Source organism: Chaetomium fimeti, assembly GCF_033439085.1.
Source record: "Chaetomium fimeti strain CBS 168.71 chromosome Unknown B0H64scaffold_1, whole genome shotgun sequence".
Taxonomy (NCBI): domain Eukaryota; kingdom Fungi; phylum Ascomycota; class Sordariomycetes; order Sordariales; family Chaetomiaceae; genus Chaetomium; species Chaetomium fimeti.
The window spans coordinates 122,766-139,078 of NW_026944329.1; the positions used below are offsets into that span (position 1 = coordinate 122,766).

At 57.6% G+C, this 16,313-nt stretch overlaps 7 protein-coding genes across 7 annotated transcripts; 5 read left to right on the forward strand and 2 right to left on the reverse strand.

Moving 5' to 3' along the window:
• B0H64DRAFT_619 (uncharacterized protein) lies at positions 1 to 1,399 on the forward strand. The gene has a single exon (XM_062808517.1). It carries the CDS (start codon positions 209 to 211, stop codon positions 1,313 to 1,315), a length of 1,107 nt encoding a protein of 368 aa, XP_062663280.1. The 5' UTR covers positions 1 to 208; the 3' UTR covers positions 1,316 to 1,399.
• B0H64DRAFT_632 (uncharacterized protein) lies at positions 1,400 to 2,073 on the forward strand. Its single transcript, XM_062808542.1, has one exon. It carries the CDS (start codon positions 1,484 to 1,486, stop codon positions 2,039 to 2,041), a length of 558 nt encoding a protein of 185 aa, XP_062663281.1. The 5' UTR covers positions 1,400 to 1,483; the 3' UTR covers positions 2,042 to 2,073.
• A 59-nt stretch (positions 2,074 to 2,132) lies between these two features.
• B0H64DRAFT_369105 (kinase-like domain-containing protein) lies at positions 2,133 to 3,258 on the reverse strand (the record flags this gene model as incomplete). Its single annotated transcript, XM_062802000.1, has 2 exons — positions 2,133 to 2,217; positions 2,444 to 3,258. 2 exons carry the CDS (start codon positions 3,256 to 3,258, stop codon positions 2,133 to 2,135), a joined length of 900 nt encoding a protein of 299 aa, XP_062663282.1.
• Positions 3,259 to 4,560: 1,302 nt separating this feature from the next.
• On the reverse strand, positions 4,561 to 7,548 carry B0H64DRAFT_414022 (fungal chitosanase of glycosyl hydrolase group 75-domain-containing protein; the record flags this gene model as incomplete). The annotated part of the gene is made up of 6 exons (XM_062805008.1): positions 4,561 to 5,007; positions 5,069 to 5,307; positions 5,396 to 5,567; positions 5,878 to 5,885; positions 6,906 to 7,460; positions 7,512 to 7,548. The coding sequence occupies 6 exons, from the start codon at positions 7,546 to 7,548 to the stop codon at positions 4,561 to 4,563; spliced, it is 1,458 nt and encodes a 485-aa protein (XP_062663283.1).
• A 1,518-nt stretch (positions 7,549 to 9,066) lies between these two features.
• On the forward strand, positions 9,067 to 9,735 carry B0H64DRAFT_650 (uncharacterized protein). Its single transcript, XM_062808567.1, has one exon. The coding sequence runs from the start codon at positions 9,192 to 9,194 to the stop codon at positions 9,651 to 9,653; it is 462 nt and encodes a 153-aa protein (XP_062663284.1). The 5' UTR covers positions 9,067 to 9,191; the 3' UTR covers positions 9,654 to 9,735.
• A 307-nt stretch (positions 9,736 to 10,042) lies between these two features.
• Positions 10,043 to 10,432, forward strand: B0H64DRAFT_313971 (uncharacterized protein; the record flags this gene model as incomplete). Its single annotated transcript, XM_062800183.1, has 1 exon — positions 10,043 to 10,432. The coding sequence occupies one exon, from the start codon at positions 10,043 to 10,045 to the stop codon at positions 10,430 to 10,432; it is 390 nt and encodes a 129-aa protein (XP_062663285.1).
• Positions 10,433 to 12,493: 2,061 nt separating this feature from the next.
• B0H64DRAFT_447633 (uncharacterized protein) lies at positions 12,494 to 16,125 on the forward strand. The gene is made up of 3 exons (XM_062807008.1): positions 12,494 to 14,169; positions 14,302 to 14,652; positions 15,079 to 16,125. Exons 1-3 carry the CDS (start codon positions 12,520 to 12,522, stop codon positions 15,856 to 15,858), a joined length of 2,781 nt encoding a protein of 926 aa, XP_062663286.1. The 5' UTR covers positions 12,494 to 12,519; the 3' UTR covers positions 15,859 to 16,125.
• Positions 16,126 to 16,313: the final 188 nt, after the last annotated feature.

Below are 16,313 nucleotides of genomic sequence, written 5' to 3' on the forward strand. Positions count from 1 at the left end.
GCGGGACAATCTCGCCGATTTGAACTTGAGCCCAACCCTCCCGCCCCTTTTCTTGAGACCAACTTCCTGCTACTTCCTCCCATTCTCATCCCACCATCAACTCCTTCCCACTGGGACATCAAATCTGTTACCAACATCAGCAACCCAGCCGGCAACTCCTATTAAAACCAACTCCAATAAAGCCCACAGCCCCAACAACACCAGCGCAATGGCCGACACGACTAGCACCACGCCTGTCACCCACTCCAGCGACGCTTCCGCCTCAATCCTTGCCGGGACTGGCAACATGTCCGCTCCCGTTTTGAACCCTGTGTCGAACCTGGCGTTGGGCCCCCGTTCAGTCCCCATGCTCACCAACATGACAAACGCCGCCGCCGGCACCACGTCGACCAACGCTGCCGACACCATGTCGACCAACACCGCCGACACCATGACAAACGCCGCCGCCGGCACCACGCCGACCAACGCCGCCGCCGGCACCACGTCGACCAACGCTGCCGCCAACACCATGACAAACGCCGCCGCCGGCACCACGTCGACCAACACCGCCGACACCATGACAAACGCCGCCGCCGGCACCACGCCGACCAATACCGCCAACACCATGTCGACCAACACCGCCGACACCATGCCGACCAACGCCGCCGCCGGCACCACGTCGACCAACGCTGCCGCCGACACCATGTCGGCCAACGCTACCGCCAACACCATGTCGACCAACACCGCCGACACCACGCCGACCAACGCCGCCGCCGGCACCAAAGCCAACACCGCCGCTGGCTGCAACATCGCCACCGATGTGTCTTCCACGACCACCGGTGACCATGGCGGTGACAACAGCAACAACACTGAGCCGTCCGAGCGGACCCACCATCGCGTTTACCTGGCCACCTACCTCACCTTCGATCTGCCCCATCACGCCATCTGCGTGGAACTCAAGCCCAACAACAACACCTTGGCCTGGGGTCGCATGTCCCAGGTTACCGGCGATCTCTATTCAGGAATGGTGTTCAACGCCAAGGACTGCTGCCATCCGTTCATCTCTATGAACGGGGACACCATTGAGCACATTGGCTGGGCACACCAGGACACCAGCGTGGAGGAGGCCTGCCGGCTCGTTTCCCCGCCCGGGCAGCAGGTGGATGACAATCTGAAGCGGATCAACCCTGGTGTGCCCCTTCGCCATTGCCACCACTGGGTCGTTGACACCATTGCCGAGCTGCGGACCACCGGGGTCCTTCAGCCTCTGACGGCCTCCGACGATGGCAGCGTCATTCCGCGGCTGGGGGCTATCAGGCACATCACCGGCATGTAAGGGCAGTCGACGGCCATAGGTACAAGGGGAAGGGCTGCGGATTTCGATTCACATTTGAGAGAGCTTTAGGGCAGGCGAGCCGGGTGAAAGATTGATAGCATGAATTGACGAGAAATACCACGACATGACTGATGAGTGATGAGTGTGAAGATGTATAACCCGTGACCGATGATCTCTTCCAGCAACCACAAACATTCCACATGCCTGTCACCATCGCACTCATTCCAAGGCTTGCCACAACAACAACAGCCACAACAGCGAACAGGGGCAACACCCACCTGCCACAGCGACAACAGCCACAATACGCATCGCCACAACACGTTGAGCCACAATAGCCACAGAAAGAGCAACAACACTTCCACAATAGCGGTAGCTACAGCCACAACAGCCACAGCCACAGCCCAACAACGGCCAAAACACACAACACCACAAATGTGGAACTGTTTCTCCAAGCGAGCAGTCAACCCCTCCAGCGACAGCAGCCGTAACAGCCACAGCAGCCACAAGTCTTACAGCCACAACAGCAACAACCCCAACAACACCAACCACAGGAACCACAGCCACAACAGCCACAAGAGCAGCACCGACAACAGCGACAGCCACAACAGCCACAACAGCCACAACAGCCACAACAGCTCAGCATCTTGTAGCGAAGCTCAGACCCATGCCAACCTTGAACTTGCTGTTGGAATCCCGTCGCTCGCGAGGGGCAATGTAAATAAATAAGTACGCACCTAATCTGATAGCGATTACAAATGTACTAGGATAGAACCGTTCAAACACGCTGAATCTAGCGATTTGAATACTGTTAAATTGATCAGAATAAAGTGAATTTTGCAACGCTGACGATGTGGCTGCGGTGGCAGGCGCAGGGGCCATTGGCGTCCCACACTCTGGCCAACCTTTTCCAAGAAGAAAACAAGGAAAAAGAATAAATAAAAAGAAATCGAGCAAAAAGAAAAAAGAAGAAAAAAAAAAGGGCGCGGGGGAGGGGGTGGGAAGGGGGGGGGGTTATATTTACTTCTGAACTCGGCCTTCGTACAGAGTTAATTTGACTCCCAAGTTAGTCAACCTATCAGCAATAGTAGACTTCGGTGGAAAACCATCCAGCCTAACTCGGCGACGTACTCGTCGAGAATCTTTGGAAGCCACTCGCCCCAGTCACTCCTGTGAGAGAGTTGCTCCATGGCGCCGCAGTATTCCCAAAAGGACGGGCACCACCCAGAATATTGCCAGTCGATGATTACGGCAGACTTGTCGTCATCTCGAATCATGATATTGCCCGGGGAGAAATCGCCGTGGTTGAAGACGGGGCGGTGGCCTCTGAAGACGATACGATACAGGCGGCGGAGCCAAGTCATGTAGTACGGACGACCTTTTGCCGGTCCGTGCTCTCTTTGCTCGAGACGGCGGCACATGGTATCCGCCCACTCCTCTTCAGTCGCTTTCGGGCCGGAGATGGCGCTGTCCGAGTGTGGCTCGTGGACCCTATCCGGGTTTCCGAAGTGGATGTCCAGGTTTGGCTGCCCCCAAAGCCCACCGCAGTAGCCTGGTGACGGGATTGCGCGTAATTCGTCCATGTTGCGACGGAGCTGTGACGTGATGACACTTTTCTCCTCGTAGCTAAGACCGTCCCATATGGCCCCAAGAAGCTGGCCGGGGATATACTCTTGCACGATGAAGTTCAAGTTTGTTTTCTCATCGTGGAATACGGCATAAACGGTCGGTACAGGTACGCGGCTGGACTCCTGCACAAAGAGTTGGTTCTCACCCTCCTGGAGGAGGGCATTCGACTGTCCGAACTTGACGGCAAAGTGATCGCGAACGCGGACTACCCTGGTGCCATACGGTTGGGATAGCTGCTCCTTCGACGCAAGGATTTCGGCCACCGTAGGGAGGTCGGGCCTGGAGCCAAAGAACGGAAGTTCACAGCGGGAAGCCATGGCTGCGGTTGGTCTTAAGAGGTGCTCAGGTGCTGCGTGTCAGCTATCAAGTGATCGATGTCGCAAGAGGGGTCCTCGACCCCGAAGTTATACTCGAAAAGGGAGAAAGGCTCGAGCGGCAGGATATGTGGTATTCTTTGACTCCGCGGGAGCTTCTGACTAGCTATCTATTTGTCCGCGACCATACATTTCCTGGGCCTGAATTGTCCGCACAAAGCCCACTTGTTGGGCTGAATACCCGGGCTACTGCATTCTCGGGGCGGGTCTTTGTGGTTGTCGACCGTGTTTATATTCGGACCATAAAGGGGTATGTTGAGAATGTCGGGAAACTTGGAGCCTCGCCTCTGTGATGCCCGCGCGTGAACGCAGCCAGAGACGGGGACTATGATGGCCCAAAAGCAAAGAGTTGGTCTTGCAGCGATTCCAAGGGGGAACAAGCGCTCCCCCCGGCCCACCACCAGCCCCTTCCGAGACCCAACACAAGACGTGCCGAGAAAAGAAGGCTCCCCGAAGAGAGGCTCACCAGGAGATCCGTTTCCGGCTCAGAGTGGCTGGGGAGGGTTGCTGCGACAAGAAAAGGGGACCTGAGAGTTGGTCGGTCGGTCGGGTGGTCGGGCGGTCGGGCGGTATTTCGTGCCGTCGCCGGGACCACGTTCAATTCAACTCCAAAGACGCGCGACACGCGTGATGGGCCTACCTGTCCAATGTTGCTCAGCATTATCCAACAACAAGAGCGTGTTTTACCGGCTCAGATGGAGTGACGAAAATACAAACTGCGAACGAAGCTAGGCTCGGAAAGCGGCCGAGATGCTAACATCGCAGACTTCCTTGGTAATCCGTCGCTTTTTGTCGCCGGAGCGGAAGAGTATCAAGCACAACACGATCGAGTTCGAAATTTTTCTCGCTGCTGGCTTCCGAGGTGGGGCACAGGCCAGGTCCACGCAGCGGGCTTCAGGGGTGGGTGGAAGTCCCACTTTGCTCCCATGACTCAAGTGCCAAAACACGCGGGGCGCGGGGTGGTCCGGATGCTGGCGGCGTCTTCAACGCGGGCTCGCAGAGTTCCGCCATCCCAACCAAACCAACTTTCCCACCGTGCTTGCTCTCCCGGCGCGAGACGGCCCGAGGCGGCAGCAGAAAACAGAATGACGGTATTACCATTCCTTTCTGACCGAACGCTGGTGGGCCGAGACCACTGGCTTTCAACTAGAGAACGGCCCGGAAAACGGCTCGGAAAACGGCCTAGAGAACGTGAAACCGGACGTTAATTGCACGCTGCCTACATAACTAGTACTTCACTACCCATCAAAGCAATCCACGAGCCCCCAACACCGCAACGACAGCAGCCGCGGCCATTGCCACGGCCCAACCCAGCCGACTACTGCACGCCGCATCCGCGTCCCCAACAACCCGAACACGCTCCACCAGCCGGTCCCCCAAGCCCTCGATGCTCCCCTCAAACGCGTCAAAGTCAGTCGCATTCCAATCCGCCCCGTCCGGGCCCGGCACGGCCTCGTCGCCCGTGAACCCCAAGAACAGAGCCGCGTCCTCGTCGATCCCGTTGGCCCCCGTCACCCGGCCCCCACCGCACGCCGTGACCAGCGCCAGCGACGCCTCCCCGACCATGGGCTTGTCGCCGTCATCCCCGTTCGTGTCGCCCCACACCCCGTACACCAGCCGCCGGTCCGGGCACAGCACGGCCATGACGCTGAGCGGGCGCATGCCGTGCGCCGCCGGGTCGAACGCGCGCCACTCTCCCCCCGCCGCCGCCGCCGCGCGTGCCGTTGCTCGCGCTGCCCGCGTTGCCAAACACCACGTACGGGTGCACGTAGGGGTTGAGGTCCCCTACGCCGCGCCCGTAGGCGGACAGCGCGTCGCGGAACGAGGTTCTGCCCTGCAGGTCCGGGCTCAGCTCCGCGCGGCACCGCCCGTCGTCGCGCGCCCCGCCGTCTGTCCCGTCGCAGTCCACGTCCAGGTTGGCGAGCGACCCGTTGGGGCCCTGCAGGTAGATGACGCCGGAGGAGGCGAGGTGGTCGCCGCAGTAGGCGAAGTCTGCTTGTTGTGGGGGTGGGGGGTTAGCTTAGATTGACGGGGGAGGAGGGAGGGCTGGGGTGGTTGGGGGTGTGTGAGATGCACGCACCGTTGGAGCCGTTGTCGCGGCTGTAGAAGCCCGTTCCCAGCTTGTTGGAGCAGTGGCCTTTGGCCCGCACCGCGTCGTAGAAGTCCTGGAGGTTTTGCGGGGCATCACGGGCATTGCTGACCACAGCCAGGATCCCGAGGAAGAGGGTGAGGATGTGTAAGAGGAATGATGGCTGCATCCTGCCGTGTAGGTAAGTGACGAACGATTCCAATTCCGCTGCTCTATTTGATGACGCTGTAAAAGGATACGGAATCGCTAGAATGACTCGCTAGAGGATCAGGATGTTGAGAAATGTGTTCCCTCGTCGTGGCCCGGGACCTTCACTAACTGAGGGGTGCAGTTTCTCGATAACACTCGACGGATGCCGGATGGGCCCTTCCAGATGACTCCGTATCCGCATCATCCATACCCCCATATGCTCCTTCCTCCTCCTTGACGTCGAGTTGGCCTGGATTTGCGTTGTTGCATGCGGTGTGCGTCACAGAGTGTCCTGTTCTTCACCACCCACACAACCCATCATTAGCTCCACCGCTCTCCAGGCGCGCGCTTTCGACTGCAGGGACACCAACGGAACCGTGGACGTTACTTGCTTGTATGTACATATCGCCGCAAGCCGTGCAAACGCACAGCCAAGGCTGGGGTCCACGCGGGTTGCACCGACCCAGCAGATTTCGACTTCTCTCGGGAGTGGGCAGTTTCCTTCTGTGGTGACGGCAGGTTCGGACTCGTTTGACCCCCTGCAGGGATGTTGTCCATGTCGTTCGAGCGACTGATCACGCGTGATGGCTAACACTTGCCATGGCTTCTCGCATCCCCGTCATCCCTCCGATCGGCCGCACAAACAGGGGGGCCGTCATCGCGGGAGCCATCTTCGACACAAAACGACGCGACCAAACGGCAGGTGTTGGAGAGGCTGAAGAAGAAGAGCTGAGACTGGGTATATTTTGGTAGGATTGGGGTGAAGAAATCTGAATGGAGGATGCCCAGCCGATGCCTACAATAAATACCCGATTTCCACCTAGTGCTTGCTTCCTTCCTTCAAGGCGCACCCAGCGGCTTGGTGGGGCACATCCGCGGGGTTGGTGTGGCTCAGTGCGGTTATCAGCCGCCATCGCTCACGGCAGTGCAGGACGACTTTGTCTTTCGACCGTCTGTTTGTTTCTGTTTGTTTCTGTTTGGAATTTTGGATATAATCGCGCATATGTCGTTTTGATGAGATTAGAAAGTCGCATCTTAAACGGCGGTTTAGTCTCAACGCATTGCCTGCAGCCCGTGGTGTCGTACGCAAGTACTTCGTACATTCATCAAGCTAAGAGTAGGTTGTACAGAAGTATACACAAGAGGGGGGTACCCGTCGAGAGGATGCTGATGCTGTGCGGCGTGAAACAGAACCAACAATGAGGGCAAGGCAACAAGGACCGAACAAAGGGGGTATTCCTACACAACAACAGAACAATGACTGATCAAGTAGAGCCGGAGATCCTTTCACCGCCGGCGGGGAATCCGCAACCCTGCTTTCCGTTCTGGGTGTTGGCCTGCGGCCCGGAGCAGACACCAAAGTTCGCCTCGCCGGTATTGACCAACGCGCAGCAACCGGAGCCGCAGTCGGCATCACTGGTGCACTCGCCCGTGATGAACTGCTTGCCTTGGCCATTCCCGACGTTGGCAGCGCCCGAGGGATCGGGTGTGATGCCACTGGGTTGGACGGTGCCTCCGGCTTGGCCGTTGTTCTGGTTGCCTCCCCCATTGGTATTCTCATTTCCGCCCTCCTCGTCGTTCTGATCCCCTCCCTGATCTCCGCCCTGGTTGTCGGCGCCGCCGGCCTCGAAGCCGCAGCCCTGTTTGCCGGCTTGGTTCTGGGCACCGACGCCGGAGCAGACGCCGATGGTCTGTCCGCCCTGGGGGAGGGTTGCGCAGCATCCGGAGGCGCAATCGGCCGCGCCGAGGCACTGCCCGCCGACGAACTGGATGGCAGCTCCGTTTCCGACGTTTTTCTCGCCGGAGGGGTCCGGGATGCTCTGGCGGGACGAAAGACCGGGCACGGCCTGGACGGAGAAAACGGTCACTGGCAGCTGTCAGTAAAGGAGCGACGTCACCAAGTCCCGGTCGGACTTACGGGCGAGAGCGCCGAGGAAGGTAGAGAGCTGGACCATGATGGTGACTCTGATCAACGGAGCCGAGTGTTGGCGTGTAGGATCGTGCTGGCGATATTGGCGAGAAGCAGATGTTGTCGGCCAGCGACGGTGAATACCTATTAGAATGGCGAGGGCTTGGAATAGGAAGGACGCCTGGTCCAAAGAAGAAAGGCCGAGCACTGCGAATGATGCGGTTCGGAATGACAGTACTTGGGAGGTCAAGACTGGCGGACGACTTGGAGGTTATTATAGTCGTCCGAGGTGGCGGGCACCATCATGAAGCCATCCGCCGGGGCGAGGGTTCGTCTGAGCTTGGGGCGAAGAAGGGCTGGTTGAACAAAGAGATGGATGCCCCTGTCAGCGCCGACTGTCTGTTCTCCTGCGGATGGCTCAAACATGCTCTTGGTGCGAAGATGGTGGGCATGGGGGATGCGATGCGTTTGTTGTCTCAGGTCCCGCTGTTAGCGCCATGGTGGTAAATGGTGGACAGCACTATCATTGCGGGGCAGTTTGTGATCGAAACAGAAAACTCTGTTCCCGGCGCACCAAGCTCGAAAGCGTGGGATGCAAGTCAACGGCCGGGTGGGGAGGACATGAATCGTGCCATAGTCCCTCTGTGCTCGCGTGCGCGATTAGCCCTCTAGGTAGCTCTAGCGGTGCAGGAGTGATGCTCGAGTGAAGTCGTTGGGCTGGAACCGTTGAGGTCCGCCTCAGACGGTCAACCGCTGTCCCGTCTGAACTTGACAACAAAGTCCAAGGGCAAAACCCCCTGCCTTCGTGCAAATGCAAGCCATCTCACCGGGGTCACTCCAACTTATTGGACCTTGAGACGACGGGAACTTTGAAGACATGGAACGAAGGTTGGAAGTTGAAACAGGAAGTTGAGCCAAGCCTTTTTGCCTCTGGAAAAGAAGGGAAGGATCAGCGGATTGGACAGGATGTGGGGCCTTCGCGGGGCATGCAACCTTGTCGGCATTTCTCCCCCTTGCCAGGACTTGGCAGGAACAGGGGAGCACCGAACAACAGGAATTTTTGGGCATCGCCTGGACTCCCGTCTCTCGACATCTCTCATCCTCGTTTCACACGTCTCGAAAGCTCAACGTCAGCCGGCCTCAACCTTGACGGCCTTGCGGAAGTTATCCATACGGCCAAAGGAATCGTACCACAGTACTTGGCAGCGGCCGGGATGGCTGAGAAATTGTTCCTGGTTGCGTGGGTTTTGGAGGGTCTCGACTTTGCTGCTGCCTCGTGCCTGGCGCTACCTGGAACAAGCATCGCGTTCTCCTGTCACAGACTGTGGGGTATTATTCCGGCAACAAGCTCACATCATCCCTTGTCCCACGTGATTGAGGCGGTTTCCTTCCACTTTCGGCAGCAACGTCATGCGTTTCCAAAGTTCCAACAGTGCTGAACCTGGATTTGGAACTTTCGACTTATTCCCACCAACAACGAGTTTGAAGGGGGCATTCTCCAACAACAGGTTCCAAAGCCAATCGGTCCGCTATGGTTTGGACAACATCTGTGGAACGCCACCCATCCGCTGGTAACACTGCGACGGCAAGCCTCTGTTGAACCTGTCTCATCGCCGGGGTTGTTCAGTCATCTGGTACTTCAATGTACCTGGGTAATCTGTACATAGGTAGATCTAGGTCCGTACATACATGAACGGATCGCTGCGATCCCGAGGATCTCGCTCCTTGGCTTCGTTATCTGCGTATCCAAACATGCAGATCCTCCCAGCCCTGGCGCGTAAACTCAAAGGGTTGCAAGTTGCACCCTTTTCATGGCGCCTGTTTCATGGCGCCTGTCTCATAGCACCCCGTGCCTGGCCACTGCGTTATCGAGCGAGGGTTGTTTTGGACTTATTCTGTTCTCTTTCTTGTCCGTCGGGTATGGCAGTCACTTGGACACCACGCAAGGCTCTAATACACATCGCCTACTTGTCTAGCCACCTCGGCAGGGGACCAGAGTTGCAAGCTGTGGTTGAGCGCTCATATGTGAAAGATGACATATCGAATAGTGCAGTCACACTACAGCAATACGTGTTGACGCTGTTATTGTCAGGCTACACCTTGGACCTCGACTGGCAGAGGGCACTACTATGCCCTTGGCGGCGTGGATAATCCTTTGTACGGCAAAAGACCCGAGGGAGGGGGAGTGCTCCCGGGGTTGGAGGTTAATATTTACAATGCACAAATGCCGCCCGAACGTGTCTTCGCCTCTTAGGCTTCCTGTGGTTCATATTCACAAGCATACGGGGCATCTGCTCTTCTGTCGAACTGACCAATTGGGATATGCCAAGGTCGTATTTCGAATCCTTCCATCGTCTCACTCAGCACCAGCCACTGTCATGGGAGACAGACTCCACTGATCATCGTTTGCTGAAAAAGGTCTTAGTTAGGGTGATGACCTACAACAGAGTAAACGTTTGGGTGCTCTATGTCCATTCCCAGTCCTGCTTCCCGATCCAGTACTCCAATTTCGGCAACCCCCCCCCCCCCCCCCCCACAAGATGTTCGACCATTTCCACCTCGCGCACATCCCCGCGCTCTTCGTGGCCAGCGCCATGACCTTCGGCGGCTTCTGGCCCTTCTTCGACGCCCGCGCCGCCACGGCCGAGATGGGCCTGCCGCGGCGCTTCAGCGACGCCCACGAGTCCCGCACCATCTTCCAGCTCTGCGCCGGCCGCACCACCGCGCTCGGCCTGATCCTCTTCACGCTCTACTTCCAGCACAAGCTGGCCGAGGTCGACACCGTCATGGTGATTCTGGGCGGCTACGTCGGCGCCGTGGACGGCTACGTCTTCTGGCGCGAGGGCTGTCGCGGCAAGGCCGTCCAGCGGGCCGTCTCGGGGTTCGTCATTGCTGTTTGTGGGTGGTACGGCTTGGTGGCTGGGAAATAGGTCGTTTATTGGCTGAGCATCCTTGGGAGGGCGTCGTCTGGGGTGGATGAGGGGAATTCTGTGCCTGGAATGGATCGCTGGGGCGTTGAGCTGCTGTTGGTTGAGCGTGATGATGTACTTGGCGTTAGCTCCGAGTCCATCACATACGGGGTAACCCGTTGGTGGGAAGGGGAACCCGTGTGCCTGAGCGAGGGTGAGGTGTTTTAATGGTCAGCGCAAGCAGCATAGGACCCTTTCCTGCAATCAAATCCAAGATTGCAAGTATGAAGCCCTGGGGTGGACACATCATCGCGTGGATCCACCGAGAAGAGTCGCGGAATGGCGTAATTTATGGGGGAGGCGGTGAGTTAGAGCCCATAGGTACCGTACCTGACAGCTCATGGAGCGGCAAATCAGAACGAGTGTGCGACGATTCGACGTCGGTCTTGGGAACTCCGGTACGGTACTGAACTCGTGCCTCCGGTTTTGCACGGCTCTGGTTTCCGTCACTTTGTTCTGGGGGTTTTGCTGCCCCCGACCACATGAATGATATAATTATGTCCTCGAGCGCCTCACTATCAACAGAACAACAACTTGAAGCTCTTCCGGCTGCACTATCCCAAACCAGTCTCGCATAGCAACCGCACGGCCCTCACGTTGCTACCTAACCAGTCAGTGTTGCTCAGCGGGGCCGACGTTCAGCCCATGGTGAAATTAGCGACCGATGTAGGCAATTCACTATTTTTGTGTGCATCGGCTGGGGCGAAGCAAGTTTCCCATTGGATGAATGCTAGGCTGGTAGGCTGGGGGTCTGGATCCCGATGGATCCATGATGCCCTAAGTAGTACATAGAGAGGAGTTGATGGCGCAAGCAACGGACCCGTCTCCATGTGTCGGGTAGGGATGAGACAGAAAGACAAGATTGGACCTCAGTAAACCATGTGGTTGCGATTTTGCGGCTTGGGCAAAGACCAACGTCGGCTGTGGCTCTAGTCGTGGTTTGGTCTGATAGGACGTGTAAGACGGCGGTGGAGCACCACTCATGTACCGTTGGCAACCGCCCTCCATTCACTGGCCTCGCTTCAAAGTGGTCTCTTAGAAAATGGTGGGAGTGGAAAAATATGAATAGGGCCACAGACACGGCTCGGCTACCGTGTGAAGTCCCGACGACTGTCCCGTTTGTACCTGAAGGCCAGAACTCACTTGATTCACTTCCCGGGGTCCAGACGAATAGTCGAAGGGGGACTGGGTGACGCAACAAAACGGCCTGAACAACTGAAGTCGTGTAACAGTGTGTCGAAACACTGTATATATGGCTTGGGCTTACCCTGGCTTCGGGTCCCTGATTCACAATTCCCCTGTGAGTCCCATCCTGTTGTGAGGCTCTTTTCATCCAACTTGAGCCTCTGAACAACCAGGTTATTCGAGGCTGTTCCGGTGAGAACATCAGACCGCACCTGACCGCAACAAGTCCCCAGCAACGGCTATAAGTGACTGTTCTCCTCGCCATTTCATTCTGCTTGCCTCCAACCAAATTCATCTCCCCGAATCCCAGCTTTACGCCTCAGCTTCCGCAGTCTGCGATTTTCCCACACCACACTTCTCAGCAATTTTCCTTCGCCATCTCCCAATCATCAACATCCTGCCAACAGGAGGCAAGCAACTTTCATCAACATATTCCGTCAATCTACTTCGCTCTCTTCTTCCGCATCTTTTTCTTTCATACATTTCTCCTTCGCGAGTGTCCATACGCATAAAGACACGGGCTGACAACAACAACAAAGTCACCCGACAGTTAATGCGGTAATGCCATCGATTTCATCACTGATTTCTCCCCCTACCACCACGATTGGTCATTCAGGTTAGTAAAACATCACATCATCTCAGACATGCCCGCTGCCCATCATCGCGAAACCACCGAACCTGGATCCCTTGTTTACCATCACACCCCACCATCACTCCATACCCACCCATCCCTTCCCTCACCTCGGCTACGACGCGTTCAAATTTTCCCTGGTCGCGTAAACAAGCCGAGGTTCCCATCAAGGCATGACCAAGCAACTGACAAGCCTACCATGGACACAGATCACACCGGCCATCCAGTCACAATGAGGACCACGACTGGCAAGAAGAAGTCTTCGCCGCTGGCTATCGTCCGCAAACCCTTCGGCGCTGTCTTTAGGGGCGGTCCGTTTAAGCCCACCGCCAAGGGCGTCAAATCTTTCATCAAAGCCATTGGCAAGGCGGTTACCTGCCGCAACTCGGAAGCCGTCGAGACCATTAATCATCGCGGCCTCTCCAACGCTGCGCCCGACGAGGTTCCCATCTTCGCCAAACCATCGACTGAGCAAGTTGCCCACCCGGACGTTTCCTCCCCTCGGCCGATTGGGACTACTACCCAGGTCGACGTTGTCACCAAAAGAACGGTTGACACCACCAAGCCGACCATCACTGTCGTTGCTCAGTGCACCCTGCTTACCGAGGCCACTCCTGTCTTGAACATCGAGTCCCCCTTGGAGATTTCCCGGGATGCCATCGTCACGGAGGATATTACCCCCCTCCAGGGGGAGGAGACAGTCGCTTGCGCTGAAGTCATGGTTGCGCCGACTGAGCGTGTCTCTCCTCCCCTCGACATCACATCCGAGGCTGAACTCGTCATGCCTGAGCCGACCCCGGTTGCTGAAACTTTCACCACCATCGACAGTGCTTCCGACTCGCCAGTTGCGGAGGCCGAGAGTTCTGAGGTGCCTACCATTGTCCGCGCCGAGGCTCCCGAGGTGGCTACTATTGTCTGCATCGAGCCTGTCGCTATCAAGTGCGCCCTTGACACCAACCTTGAGGACACCCAAGAGCCCACGCAAACGGTTCCTCCTCACGAGGACACCATCTTCAACACTGAGGTCACTGCACTCAACGATCAAGAGCCCACCGTTCAAGACATCCCTCCCGCCGCCAACACTGACGCTGTTCCGGCCGTGATGGAGGATTCTGACACCGACGATCAGGCTGTCGTCGGGGAAATCCTCCAGAACGATGACGACCTTGAAGTTGAAACAGACACCGAGTCGGAAGCCGAGGAGGTGGACCATCCGCTCGGAATTTATGTTATGGGGGCCTCCCACAAGGGCGAGGAGGCGGCCACCACCCCCAAGCCGGCCGTTCCGGTCTACCCGGTCATCTATGAAGATGATTATGATGCCGCCGTGTCAAGCACCATCGACGTCAGATTTGAGGAGTTTTTCAACATCGGGTTCCCATGGTCCGTTCCCCAGCTTGTTGAGAGGAAGGCCAAGTCGGACCGTGAAATCTTGCAGGAAGGGCTCGCGAATCGGCCGACGCCGCGGCTCAACCCTCGGAATGTGCGCCTAGCAAAGGCTGCGCGGGAGCTTACGATCGACGGCCCTTTGCGGATGCAAGACGCTGAGAAGGCGACTGCGCCTTCAACCATCCAGGAGGTTGAGACTCGGCCCGTAGATGAGGCCGGGACTCCCACCACACAGATGGTTGAGACTCCCAGCAAGCACCGCACCGCAGAGGGTATCCAGATGATGAGGGATTCCGCCAGCTGGAACCACTCGCGCAGCAGCAGCTCGGGAAGCAGCGTAGCATCCGCTAGCAGCACGCCATGCCCTGATACACCAGTAACGGAGTACTCGTTGACACCTACCAAAGGCGAGGCGGTAGCAGGAGCCAACGCGGGGAAGATTGCTCCCATCCGCATCATGGAAGAGACCGAAGTAGTTGGTGCCGAGCACACGGTCCAGGGTGAGGGCGAGACCATGAACTAGGATCTCATGGCCTCATACCCCATCCTAGGTGCCGAACAGCACGACGCGAAACTCAACTACTCAATCTTCCCTGACGGACGCGTCTGCCAACCTCACACCGAGGTCGGCCTCCGCTTGGTGCTGAATCCAGACGCCCACGAGCAGTATCTCACTGCCTCCCCGGACGGCGAGCAGGTCGACACTTGCTTTCTGCCCCCCAACGGTGACTCTGACGGCGAGGAAGCGGAGCAAACCAGCTTCGACACCGACGAGTTCTCGAGCGAGGCCAGCTCCGACTTTGTCGAGAACCCAGAAGACGAGGACGACTACCAAGCCGACGTGACGCCCGAACCCTTCGAGCGCCCATCCACCCCCGAGCCCACTAGCGAAGACAGCTACACCGCCGACTACAAGGTTGACGACACCCAGGAGCAGGCGGACCAGGCCGAGGAGAATGAGGAGCAAGCCGAGCAAGTCGGCGAGGAGGAGGAGGCCGCAACGCACCCGCTGGTCCGCCTCCCCCCGCGCGCCGCCTACCCACACCTCCCCGACCCCGACCTCCCCAACGACTCCTCCAACCACCCCAACAACAACAACTCACAACAACACGCACCCTGCCCCTACCGCCCCAACGCCACCGCCCACTCCTGGACCGGTCTCGAAACCACCCCCTGGGCCACCGAATCCTTCATCTCCCCCACCACGGGCCGTCTCGACCTATACCGCGAAGCCGACGCGCGCAGCAGTTCCTCCCACGGCCAGCTGTGGTGCTGCACGTGGGGCGGGTACGCCGACCGGGACCAGGCGCCGGTGCCGGCGGCGGGTGTGCCCGAGCTGAAGCTCACGACGCCCGGGGGGGAGGAGTACTGGTTGGTGGATTGCTTTAATGTGTATGCGGAGGGGTCGGATGTGTTTGATTTTGCGGGGGTGGAGTGTGATCATTTCTGTGCGGAGGGGTGTTTTGGGTTTTTGGATGTGTTTGGGTGGGATTTGTTGAGGCGGGAGGAGGTGGTGGAGGGGGAGGGGGATGAGACGCTTATTGGGGGGGATCCGTACGATGATAGGGATCGGGATATGGAGGGGGAATGCCGGGATGAGGGGGGGTTGGGGCTGGAGTGCATCCCCGAGGACGACGAGTCTGATATCGAGATGCCCGACATGGAGCTGCTCAACAGGATCGCCGCCAAGGTGGAGGAGGGCGGTGCGCTTCTGCGGGCTGTTGCGGCCGAGCAGAAGGCGGAGCGGGCTACGGCGGAGAGCGCTGCAAAGGTGAACCAGGTGTCTTTTTGGGACCGCGAGCCGTCTTGCGCCACCTCCAACATGAGTTGGGCCGACATCGACGAGTATGATGACGAACCGGAGCCGACTACAATGGAAAGCACCGCGGCGAAGGCGACTCAGTCGGAGGGGGCCGCCAAGGTGAACCACGTGTCGTTTTGGGACCGCGAGCCATCTTGTGCCACTTCCAGCATGAGCTGGGCCGACATCGACGAGTATGATGACGAACCGGGGCCGACTACGGTGGGAGGTACCGCGGCGAAGGCGACTGAGCTGGAGCAGGAGCCGGAGCAGAAGCCGGAGAGGGATACAGAGGAAAAGAGAGTGTCCTTCTGGGATCGGGAGCCGTCTTGCGCCACTTCCAGCATGAGTTGGGCCGACATCGACGAGTTTGATGACTAGGTATTGATCAGATACCTAGGGACTCGAGTGGTATGGTTGTATGATAGTGTACCGGTAAGGGATGGACTGGTTGTCGGGAGACCTGGTTGGATGGTGGGAGTCGTCTGACATTATTAACAAAATGGGTTGGGTTGTATCCCGGCGTTAGAGGCGGCGGTATTTGGGGGGGAAACTGTGTCGCCTATAGGTAAACACGCAGGTCTTGGTACACTATACACATATGTTCTGGGCACCCTTCTCATAGATAGCGAAGTGATTTGGTCTCACATCTATCTGCCTTGACGCTGATATGGTAACTTCCTTGACTCACCCTTCCTATTCCACAATGTGCTTAACGCAAACTTGGTCGGAATATGAGTCCGTTAATCATTGCGTGAATTCGAACCATGTAAACATCTCCAATGCCCTCGAATCAAACTCGGTGATTCAGTTATTATATAGCCTCAAATAAACAC